Source organism: Oryx dammah, unplaced genomic scaffold (genome assembly GCF_014754425.2).
Source record: "Oryx dammah isolate SB20612 unplaced genomic scaffold, SCBI_Odam_1.1 HiC_scaffold_19, whole genome shotgun sequence".
In the NCBI taxonomy this organism is placed as follows: domain Eukaryota; kingdom Metazoa; phylum Chordata; class Mammalia; order Artiodactyla; family Bovidae; genus Oryx; species Oryx dammah.
Genome location: NW_024070203.1, coordinates 16,961,789 through 16,974,346, shown reverse-complemented (window position 1 = coordinate 16,974,346; position 12,558 = coordinate 16,961,789). Strand labels below are relative to the sequence as shown.

Below are 12,558 nucleotides of genomic sequence, written 5' to 3'. Positions count from 1 at the left end.
GCAGGCTCCTCTGTTCACGAGATTCCCCAGGCAAGAATACTGGAGTGGGCTGCCACTTCCTTCTCCACCAATAAGCCAGTAACAACCTTAAAAAAAAATCCTAATTCTGTGTTTTAATCCTCCAAAGGGGTGATATTCTGCAGTCTTAGGTTTCTTCTCCTGGTGCAATCAGGTGAAAAGCAGGAAGATTTAGGAAGAAGGAAAGTACTTTTTTGTGTTTTATCTCCTTATTGAATACTAGCCAGGTAAGTTATTGATTTTTTTTTTTTAACAGAGAAGCAAATTAAGGAAGTAAAACTAGCATTTTCTTCTCCTACTTCTTGCCAGTAGGCGATTTCTGGCAATCTTATATCTGGCAAAATTATACCTAGATAATTGGATTTTAAGATTTTCATTAAAAATCACATTTTCCCAAAAGAAAATCTAAGGAACTGTGTAAACAACTTTGAAATTATAAAGAAGTAAAGCATTTAGCAAAAAAAAAAAAAGAAACAACCCAAGAACCCTAAAATACACAGAGTTCATTTTTGTAGAAAAGGTATCTTTGTTTATGTGTATAATAAATAGCTCAGCAGCTAGATATAGATTTAAGTATATAAATGATAGATATATATTTAGATACATAAATGTTGGATTTCATACATAGAAGACTAAAACTCATACTAGAATATTAACAGAGCGTTACTTCCATGTTGTAGAATTATGTTAACTCAATTTTCTTCTCTATAACATTACTTTTCTTATTCTTTTGATGACCATCATCATTTGTTATCGTTATGCAGTGAAAATGAGTTACACTTCTAATTGGAAAAAAATACTTTAGCTGTGGAAAGGTTTCAGAATGAAAATTAAGACTCATTTTTAGGGTCTGTCATCCAGAGAAAGCCTATTAAAAATATAATAAATAGGATAAGAACCAAGGAAACCTTAGAGTAACAACACTGTGACAATGGTTACAAGGGGGAAAATACATTTAATAGCGACGGTACAGGAAGTGACTGGATTTACCGCATGTAACTACCAATGTCTTGGAGGGAAGGTACTTCTGGAATCCATGGCTGGGCGGTCTCAAAGAACCGGACCCACAGTGTCACAGGCAACTGGCTGGTGGCTTTATTCTATGTGGACAACACACTCACACACACACACTCACTCACACACACACACTCACACACACTCACGCACACACACACACTCACACACACACTCACACTAAGCACTTACAGGAGGACCGCGGGCACCCTCTGGTCCTGGCAGACCCGGCTCTCCTGTTTTGCCCTGAGGATAAAGAAGAAAAGAAAAACCTGAGGACAGTATTTTCAGGATCTTCCTATTCTTGGTTGCCCAGGCTTCACATCACATTTCCACCAGCCAGTCTCTGCGCCTGCCAACCCGACCCTCCAGCACCGTGGTCCGTATTAGTCCATACAGAACAGCACTGTGCAGTCCAGCCTATTAGACTCTTGGTTTCCCTGGGATGGTGCTGGTTACACAAGGTTCATCTCTGAGACCCATTCACGGTTGCCCCTATTTAATTCTCTGGATTTTTCTGGTGTGGATGAGAAATTAGGTAGACACCCACGCCAGGAGTAGCTTTATGCCACTCACAAAACCACCACAAGACAGCTACTAACAACTGCATCTTACAGAAGGGGACACTGAGGCTCAAAGTTACAGTTTCACTGAGTTAATAAACAGCAGAGCCAGACTGAATCCCAGCGACACCCGAAAGGATGCTCTCCTCACCCCAGCAGCAGTGCCGGTGACAGGTGGGCCTGCAACTGACTCATCCCGACCCCATCCCATCTCCTCCTAACTCTATGCAAGCAACTGGGACACTCTGCTGTTCAAGGGTCTTCCCTACCAGCAGTCTTGTACGACCCTGGATAGAATAGAGCAATAAATACAGGCCCATGGGTGCTAAAGTCCAGATAAAAGTGGTGAGGGTAGGGGAGGGTTGGGGAGCAGGGCAAGTGGGTGAAAGGCCACGGGGGTTGATGGGGAGACGGGCAGGGCACAGGAGGGCACACTCAGCCCCAAACCCTCCCTCATTTCCACAGCTTATCAACCTTGAGGGTCAGATGGGGTCCAAGAGGGGGCACAGGAGAGGCAGAAGAGCATCCGTGGATTTAAAGTGAGAATTACAGGGAGAAGGAGGACGGGGCACCAATCTCTGATTTCTAAATCGGTTTGTTCTCTGTCCCAGCTCCTCAAAGTCTAGCTGTGTGGTCTTGGGGGTCATCCCCTCCCCTGGATCTGTTTGTCAGCTGTACACTCAGGACCATCTCTCCTCCACAGGGCCTTTGACAGAGGGGATATGGGCCTAGCCTGGCCCCGGCCCCACAGTCAAGTGGGACGCCCAGCACTGGCCCAAGCTATAGCAGGAAAAGGGCAACCACCAGCCACTGCTGAGGGTGTTCTATGTACCAGCACAGCCAGTGCTTCACACAGCGGTGTCAATGAGTCCTCCCTGTAACCCATGAAGGAGACTCTTCTGTTCTCCCGCAGGCAACACTCCAAGGCACGGAGAGGTCAAGGGACCTGCTCAGGGTCAAACAGCTGGGGTTATAATGTAGGTAATTTGGCTCCAGAGTCGCCAAACTTCATCCTACGCTGTAATTCATGCTGCTCAAATGTCTCCTATTAAAAATAATGCAATGAGCAACACTTAACAGCTGCCTGTCTACCCATCTGTGTATCTATCCATGCATCCACCATCCGTCTCTCCACTGTGTCTCCAGCGCACAGGAATTTAAAGGTCCAGGTCAAAGTGGAAAGCAACCAGCCACCACCTGCAGTCAATGCTGCAGCTTCTGGACCCCCACTCTGGGCTCCCCTGGAGGGGCTCCTGTCACTCTGTCCATCAGCCTCTGCTCACGGAGAGGGCAGTGCTCAGACTCTGAGGGTGCAGAAGGCCCAAGAGCACGGGAGTCCAGGTGCCCTGGAGCTAAACTCCCTTCAAGCAGCTAAAAGGGAGATAAACACCCCGGTCTCTGGTCCCTTGGCAGCGGTGGGAGTGGGCAGGCAGCTGTGCTGCTCACACGCTCTCAGCCAGTCTCCAGGGGAGCGGACGCGGCATGCCCGCTGGTGCCCACTGGACTGCCCACTCACTGGCTGCTGGCTGCTCTCCGCTCCTGGCTGCACCTCCTCACTTGGTGCCTGCTCCCGGGGTCTGCTCCCCATGCCCAACCACGTCCCACATCCTGGGCTCCCGGTCTGCTCGGAGGACATCTCTGACACCACCCATCCTCTGCCAGTTTCCTCCGGAGCAGCTCAGAGTGATAAACGTCAGGACGGCCACCCTGAGACCCCAGAAGGAGCTGCTGGTGAGCTCTGGACTGCCTGCTGTGGGGGCGCGTGGGGGGAGTCGCTGAGCACCTTCTGCTCCCAGCAGAGCCGGCCCTGTCTCCCATGGACAGACTACGCCAGCAGTGACCCAGAGCAGACCTGGCCCCCTATCTGTCTACACCCAGCGCCTGACACAAACCTTTCTGTATGAAGACCAAGGGCCTCACACAGGTATCCTGTGCTGTCAGTGACAGCCTCTCGGGATAGTATGTGCTGCATGCGTGCTTAGCCACTCAGTCATGTCCGACTTCTTGCTACTCTTGGGACTGTAGCCCGCCAGGCTCCTCTGTCCATAGGATTTCCCAGGCAAGAATACTGGAGTGGGCTGCCATTTCCTCCTCCAGGGGATCTTCCCGACCCAGGGATGGGCCCCCATCTCCCGTATCTCCTGCATTGCCACTTCCTGCAACCAAGCTGCCTGCCTGCTCTGCGGTACTGAACACAGGTCAGCCTTCAGCGTGTGGGTCCTGACTGCTTCCTTTACCAGCTGGGTGGCCTCAGCCAGCCTATTTAACCGCTCTGTGCCTCAGTTTCCTCATCTGGACCAATAATGATACCCACACCCCACAGGGGCTTTCTGGGGGTTACACGGCAAAACGTAATGGAGTGCTTGGTACCCCCAGCCCTCGGTGTGCCCGCAGCAGCTGTCGGCCACAGTGGTGACATCTGTCCTCTCTCCCTGGCCAGGTCCTCAGCCTGGCTACCTGCCTCTTGCCCACCAGGGCTGCTTTGCTGGGCATCAGCCTTCAGCAGCTGAGATGAGCTTTGCACTCTGCTCGCTGCCCTGGGCTCTCTTTTCTCCTCTCAGCAATGAATTCTGCTTTCAGCATCTGGCGAAGAGCAAAAAGTGATAACGAAGATGCTTCTGGGGAGTCACATAAGACGCAGAATGAGTCATAATAGTTATGACCAGACAAATCAACTGGAACACAAACCTCACTGTAGAGATTTTTATGTAATTCCACTTAGCGGTTCTATAGGCTGCACGGTTCTAACCTCACCGGGAGTTAAAACCATGGCAGTTGGGAAAAGTAACTCACTAAATCGATTAACAGTTAAAGAAGCCTGATGCGTTTAACCAGTTTCTCACCTCATCTGATTCTTCAGCAACTCCAGTGAGTGGCTACTATTATTCTCATTCTGTCTGAAATGAGACTGAAGCCTGGGGCAGGCTCTGACTCACGCCAGATCACAAGCCTGCATGGAGCGGAGCCAGAACCCAAAGCCAGCTCCTTTTTCTGGGGGCGGTTGCAACTTTGGCATAAAATATTTTAATTTAATTTTATCAATAAGCAAAATTAAAAATGATAATACCCTGCTGGACTCTTGGGGAAAGAAAATGAAGACATGCACGGAAGAGAACTCTCACTGTGCCTGGGTCCCGGAAGCTCCGGACACAGAGCGGCCGTTTCAGCTGCTCTGACGTGTAACTGATAAAAAAACCACAGAGTCCCTTACCGGCTCTCCGGGGGGCCCTGGTTTTCCATCTCTGCCCTCTTTGCCTTCTTCTCCCTGCAAGAGAAATTCAAACCTGTTATCTGGCTGCAGACGCCCAGAGAGAGGGAAGGACAGACTTTTTTTTTTTTTTTTGCCGGGTGTACAGCTACATCCACACGCGACCGACAGAACTGGCTGGGTTTCCAGGTTCACTCCCCAGCACCACCATGCTGACTTGGATCCTCTGTTCGGCAGTGCCTGGCGCACAGTGGAAAAGCAGTACATTGCACTGGCGTCACTTTTTATTGCTGTGGATGGAGAGAAGCCCCTCTTGGACATTCTCTAACTTAGGACACTACAGGCTCATCTCCAGGCCTCCTGTGTTGACGACAGCGACTGGGTGCGGGGGGGTGCGGTTGAGGATGCTGCTTCTGATGAAGGTGACAAGGACCCCGAGGACTCAAGGAACTCCTGGAACTTGAGAGGGGAGCTGAGAATGACAGCCAGGGCCACGTCTGGTGTAGGAAGGACACCAACACGTCACATTTCATTCCATGAAATCAAGCTACGACTCCCACCTGCTCCCCACCCCCTACCAGCCCACCCGCTGCTCTCAATCAAGACACCATTAGCCTCACGTTTCTCTAAGAGACTATGAGGTTGCAGAACTCTTTGCAGATCAGGACAATCATCACACAGGCTCAGGTTCCAATCTGGGGCTACCGAGACTGGGCGGGCTCCAGGGAAAGAAAGCAGCAGGGCCGAGGGAACCGGAGTCACAGCGGGCAAGGTTAGAGCTCTCTTGCACCAACAATGCACAGGATCTTGGGTGAACTGCTGACATTCTCAGCTCTGAGCGGCCCCTCTCCTAAACAGAGGTGACAAACCCACCTGGCAGAGTCACGAGGGGGCTCAGAATCAGCGCTGCCCCCTGAGATGCTTAACCAACCAGCGACGGCAAACGACACCAGCAGTGAAGCTGCTCCCGCGCTCACAGGTGCGCAGGAAATCACGCAGCGCCCTCATCAGCACCTGCAACGTCAGCGCCCGGGTACTAGGGGGAAGCACTGCAGACGGTAATTTAAGTTTACTGACCATCCGGGCCACTAGCCATGTGCATCCGTAACCCATAACGATCCCGCTCCTGGCATAACCATGGTAACACCAGGTAAGCCAGCTGGGCAGGCCTGGAGGCCAGACAGTGTTGGTCCTTTTCTCAATTAAGAGTTAACTCCAGAAACTGCTTCTCCCCCTGCACAGAGTGGTGGGGAGGAGCATCAAGAGACCCACGCACAGCAGAGAAAGCCCATGGAACAGGGGGAGATCAGCACAGCAAGGAGAGCGGCTGGGACTGGAGGCTGGAGACCTCGGTGTGAACCGAGGGGTGAGGCTGTGGCGAGGACTATGCAAGTTAACATGTGGAGAGCGCTTTGCCCACAGCCCGCCCTGCGATTAGCACCAGGCACACAGAAACTATTATGACTCCTATCGCCCAGGCAGAAGGGAGAGGAAGAGTTTTCTAGACAAGGATGATTCGTTAGAGGAAGGCAGAGTAATGTAGAGTGGCTGGGAGGAAGAGCCATGGAGTGAGAATGGATTTTACAGGAACAGAATTGAAGAGACAGAGCGGAAAAAACGGGGCTCAACTCACGAGGCGCCACGGAGGTCAAAATCTTGGCTTCCATCTGCCGATAACCATGAGCAGATGAGTTTTGCACAGGAAGGGAAGAAGGGAGGCAAGAGAGGAGGAAAAAGGAATTCTTCTAAATCACAGAATCACATCTAAGGTCATAGGACTTTGATAATAAGGGTTTAGCACAAAATTCAAACTAGGATCTTCTCTCCTTACCTTTACAATGGCTGGAATGAAATCAAACATTCCCTAGTTGCTCTGACACACTAGGCCACATGGTTGCAGTTTATACCAACAGAGGTTTCATATCCCAGCCTGTCTTTTAAGATCTGTGCACCCTGGACAGGGGACTTAATCTCCGGGGTGGCATGGCCACAGTGAGGGCTACTGGCGATATCCAGGAAATGCCTCCTTGACCAATGGGGGCATTTATCAGACATTCAAGGAGGAAGGGCTCCATAATAACCATCCATTCACGCACATATTTATTTCAGTAATATTTTCCATGTGCTCAGCACATGTGGGGAGCAAAAAAGCCTGGTGTCATAGAATCCACAGCCCAGAACATAACCCAGTGACTACCAGCCACTCTTGTTTTATGTCCCCAGATCTAGCAACTAGTAGGTGCCTAATTAGAGTGTGTTGAATAATCAAATCAATTAATAATGGGGGAGGTGGTCACAGATCAAACCATGACATAAAGATGTGATACCTGCTGAGACAGACACTTAAGAAAAAGGGAAAGAGACTAAGCCTATCCTTGCCTGAGGGGCAGAGGGCACTTCTGGAGAGTGATGCCTAGGTTGAGATGGGAAAGATCAAAGGCACTGACTAGTGAAAGAGGTGACAGAGGGCATTCACGGGGGACACAGACACGTGCAAAGGCCCTGTGGCCTGGAGAAGAGAGAGTGCAGAGTGTTTAGGAACGCAAAAGAAAGCCAGTACATGGCCAGCACAGCTGGAACAAAAAGACACGTGGTGGAGGGCAGTGGGTGGGGCCTGAGGCCAGGAGCGGCGCCAGGAGCAGGCACACTCCAGGTCTGGAGACACACGAGGACGCATTCTCAATGGGAAGGCAGCAGGCGGCCTCGCTGGACCTGCCTTATTACTAACATACTGGAGCGTCTGACCCTATTGAGAAATATATTGCGTTGGCCAAGAGCTTTGTTCTGATTTTCCCATAAGATGTTGCAGAAAAACCCAAACAAACATTTTGGCCAACCCGATATTAAACTGAAAAGTCCAGAACAGCAAGCTTCCTGGGTGGCTCAGATGGTAAAGAATCTGCCTGCAATGCAGGAGACGGGGGTTCAATCCCTGGGTTGGGAAGATCTCCTGGAGAAGGGAATGGCAACCCACTCCAGCATTCTTGTCTGGAGACTCTCATGGACAGAGGAGCCTGGCAGGCTACAGTCCATGGGGTCGTAGAGAGTTGGACACGATTGAGTGACTTTCACTTCACTTCACTTCAATTTTGCAGTATGTTTCAAGAATCTTAGATATTATTACACTCTGACAAGTAGACTTTTGGGCACCATCCTACACAAGTAAGGAAAGTGCTATGCATGTAAAATAATCTATTGTAGATTTTTTAAATAGTTTTATAAAGTTTATCAGGCAATAAAGAATAATCATATATATTTTGATACATTTATTGGGTAGAGTGTATGTAAAATTTATGAGCGTTTAATACCAGTGCGGAAGATATAAAATGTTTATATTATCACAAACCATTATCAGAGTTATGTGTGTGTGTGTGTGTAGAGAGAGAGATGAAAATTTTATTTACATAAGTAAACAACAACAAATATATACATAGAGAAAGAATGAGATTAGGACTGGCTTTGCTTAGTGATTTTTTTTTTCTAATTTTCTATTGTACCAAAAAGTCCCCTAGTAAACACGCTTTGCTTTAACAATGGTGGAATATCATTTTCTTGGCATATTTTTGTAGTAGAGAAACTTGATTTAAAATTAAAAGCCACTTACTGGGATGCCGGGTAATCCAGACGGGCCTTGGGGGCCAGGAGGACCTTCTTTCCCCTAAAAGATCCAAAACACAGAACACCATTAAATTTCTTGGGCTGGCTTTTCTGGAGGTGAGTGATCTCACGCAGAATCGCCTTTGTGGTCTGGAAGGAGTCCTCATCCACCTTGTTCCTTTCCAGGAGCTCCTTCTCTGCAGGGCAGGGAGGTGCCCTGGACAGGGCAGAATCACACTGCTGGTGTGCAGACCGCGACTCACTTTGGCCTTATTACACAGACTCAGGGGGAATTAGGGCTTGGGAGGCACAGTGGGAAGAGGCTTAGGGGGTCCATGAGACCTGGGTCCAGATCCAACTCTGCGCTCTGTCCCCAAACAGCCCGCGTCTCAGGAGCCAGCCTCACAGCACAGACACAGCACCTGCAGGGCTTCTGCACACAGGACGCAGGACAAGGAAAGAACTGACCAGGGACACTCACAGCAGATGGTTTTGTTACTGCCGCCTTCTGATCCAGAGGTTCCCCAACTTTTTACCATCCATGGTGGCGTTTAGTATCCCTTTTCCTCTATGAAATCGACTTTGAAGGATTGTGTTTACCAAGCTGCCTTAATTAATACTTCCTTTCCATTTTAGTCACCAAAAACACACTCCACAGTCAACCAGATGGGGTAATCAGTGTTACCATTTTTATCCCAGTGGGCTTATTTATATCACCCTGTGTCTCTACCATGAGTATTTCAGAAGTCCTGATAACTTCCGAATCTCCTGTCGTTGCTTTTCCTTTGCAGTAGACACTGATGTCAGGTTTTACACTCTAATCCACATTCCACATTTGGAATTGACAACCGCTTGTAAACATTTCTGTAAACTTATGTTGCATGACATTTGAGATTACCCAGAGACATTGTCACTTACAACAATGTAAAATAATCACAAAGCAAACAAAAAAATGTCATCCCCTCCCTGCATCACAACACCTGCAAACACATTAACAAATAAAGTGGGTTTTTTGTCAACTTGGGCCAAATATTCGATCACATGAGGTATTTTTAAATAGTGATAACAGAGCTATTATTATTATAACAGATAATTATTATTGTTATCTGTTATTACCTGTTATAATAATAATTTTTATTATTAACAGGTGCTTATTATTCCAGAGGTCCTACTATGTAAACACTAGGAGTCTAGGACAAGAGTCATCAAGCTCTGGCTCTCAGCTCGTTTGCACAATGTTTCATCAGAACACAGTCTCACCCACTAGTCTACACACAGTCTGTGGCTGATTTCACCTTATGATGGCAGAAGTGATTATCTGCACCAGAGACCATATGGCCCCCAAGACTAAAATATTCACTGTTCAGGGTCTTTTTGCTCCAATCAGGTGAGCTGAAGACTCAATGAGGAGTCAGTATGGTTGTTCCTAAGCCTGTTTTCATGACTTGTTGCATGCCATGGAAATTATGCAATTTAATTTTTCATTAGATTACCCAATTTAGATGGAAAGAAGAAAAACCATGATCATTTCAGGCAAATTAAGATGTTGAAAATACTTGATAAAGGTGAGACACTCACTGTCTAAACAGATAGCTGATAGCTGTACCATCAGAAGATAGCTATAAAAGATTTGCAAAAAATCCTAACAAACTAGGATCCACATTCAAACTGCTTCACAGGTGTTGTTATATATTCAAACTACTTTTTAAAAAAACAACAAATAGTAAATGGGTGGATGTTCTTTCTATAATATAATAACAAGAGACTCTATTCAAGGGAACAGAAATAAAAATGAGGGCCTTCCCTCTGTGTCAAAAAGACTGGCAAGTGGTTTATATGTTTTAATTCAAAATGCAATAGGAATGTTTTAGATTTCTCTCCCTGTGTAAATTCTTTGTTTAATTTTATTTCTGCTTTTTAACTACCAATACTCATTGCTTGTGCCAAGAAAACTTCAGCTGTTTTGTGGTTTGATGTTTATGTTTAAATATGAGGACAGTGGACAGCTTCAAGCACAGGCATAATTTGCAAGGACAGAATCAATGTCTTATTTAATGTCGTTTAATTCCTAGGAATGTGAGGATTTACATCTGGGCCCCAAATCTTATTTTCCTCGGGCAAACAGTAAGTTAGTTTTTATCAGGGCAATCTTTTTCTATCTGAGAATCAATAAAAAGCTGCCTGCAGTATGGTTCATATTTTATTCAGCCTGGAACTTCTAGGTGGGCTGCTTCTAAAGGATCAGCCAGATGATAATCATAAAAAGAACCACGTGGCTCTTGCTTTTTAATCTTAGCATCCCCCTACCCCTAACCCACCATCCCACACAGGGGGTGAGCGTGGAGTTAACAGAAAGAACGCCGAAATGGGAATTTTCAAACTGACTTCACTCCTAACTTGGATATTAATTTTCTGTATGACCTTGGATGAGTGACCTCACCCCGTCTGCTATGTCTTCTCGTCTGAGGAAGAGGAGTTCTCCTGGCTGACCCCTAAAGTGTTCCTGGCACCAGAGTGCAGGGATACCAGGGCAGGGGTGACCTGCTTACTAGCAACAGTCCTGCCCGGAGCACGACCCTGAGATTTCCCTAGAGTGGGGTCTGCACCTGGCCCCGACACTCCCTCACTGCCCCTGAGCTGGTAGCTGCATTTCTCTGATGCCCGCTTTCCTTATCCATAAAATAGAGACAATGATTCCTATTGATAAGAGGCCATCAGATGAGATAAGAGGTTTTAGGGGACTGTAAATCCCTTTAAGAGACTATGCATGCAGTGACTACAAACAATGGCTACTAAAGTAATGTTCATCTTTGCTCCATGGTGCTGAAGCCAAGAATGGTCCCACAGCTTCATGCAATGAATTTAATGCTGGTTTTTGAGATAAGAGTCTTGGGTTCCAACCAAATCGACCTGTGTGTTTTTAGGATCCTAACCTGCAACTTCTGTTTTCACTTTTAAATTCACTCTCATTTCACTCAGGGCTTTCTGAACAGCTGGGTCACAGGGGCTACTCCTGCCTGACATGCCGCTCATACCACAGGCTCAGGACGGAGCAGCTCCAAGCTTTCTAGTCCCCTGTGCCTGTTCCAAGTGGAAACCACACCAGAAAGGACTAGAGAGATGGGGCTAAACCTGGAGCCAGTGTGAACTGGTCGTAAACGGAATTTTGGAACAGCTGATGGCCAGGTCAATTCATCCAAACCTGTCATTTACAGGCTGGGTAACCAGGGTCCTAACAGAAAGCAACTCCTCCTGCGGTCGACTAGTAGTCATTCGACCCTTGGAACGTGGGCCACGGGAGTCAGGGAGGACCAGGGCAGGGCCCTGAAGTTCTGGGAAGTTCCAAACACATGCTGAAGGCAGATCCTGTCCATTGGGGAACTTACTGGGGGTCCTTGGATTCCTGGTGGTCCGGCAGCTCCCGCTATTCCATCTGCTCCCTAAGGAAGGTAAACCAGAAAGCCAGTCGGTCGTGTATCTGAGCAAAGGTCATCGGCACCTCTTCTTTGGGCATGAGGCAATGCACAGAATTGGCACCCTAGGCCCCTTCGCAGCTGCCTGAACTGGGAGTATTTCAGAGGTGCTCTGCCTCTCCCATCAGGCTGCGATAGCCTCTGGGAACACAAAGATGCTGGGAGGACAGCAGGAGAGGCCAAAGCACTCACCGGCCAGCTATCCATAGGCAAGAGGAATAATCAGCCTCCCTTCAGAGAGGACATTTTCAGCTAATATCAGGGGACATTTTGGGACACAAGGCAAGAAATATACAACTGGATGTATAACATCTTCCAGGGAGCTAAAGAAGACGACTGTATCAACCCAGGGATGAAGAATGCAAGGGAGGAGGCATTCCACACAGGTGAGGAAGTGGTGTGAAGTGAGCCCCAGACACTCTTCTGCCCCAGGGTTCCTGGGCACGCCGTTCCCTTTGCCTGTAGTAGAAACCCACACGGGTCAGAGCTCAGATCCCGCCCTCCTCATCACAGCTCAGGCACCAGGTCCTCAGTGAGATATTTCCCAACTACCAGATTCAAAACTGCAAGTCCCTGCTCCTCACCGCCCCTTTTCTGTTTATATTTTCTCCAGCTTTTATGTCCATCTGACCTCCTAGTGTTTATCACTGTGTTTATTGGGAATGATAATGGTGCTTAGAGATAG

At 47.9% G+C, this 12,558-nt stretch overlaps 1 protein-coding gene across 1 annotated transcript in view; it reads right to left on the bottom strand.

Moving 5' to 3' along the window:
• COL22A1 (collagen type XXII alpha 1 chain) overlaps positions 1 to 12,558 on the bottom strand; it is a 203,161-nt gene that overhangs the window by 18,596 nt on the left and 172,007 nt on the right. Inside the window, exons 48-51 of the mRNA XM_040261747.1 lie at positions 11,787 to 11,840; positions 8,408 to 8,461; positions 4,807 to 4,860; positions 1,225 to 1,278 (exon numbers count right to left, since the gene is read on the bottom strand). Of these exons, the coding sequence (XP_040117681.1) occupies positions 1,225 to 1,278; positions 4,807 to 4,860; positions 8,408 to 8,461; positions 11,787 to 11,840 (216 nt within the window). The remainder of the gene's footprint in view (positions 1 to 1,224; positions 1,279 to 4,806; positions 4,861 to 8,407; positions 8,462 to 11,786; positions 11,841 to 12,558) is intronic.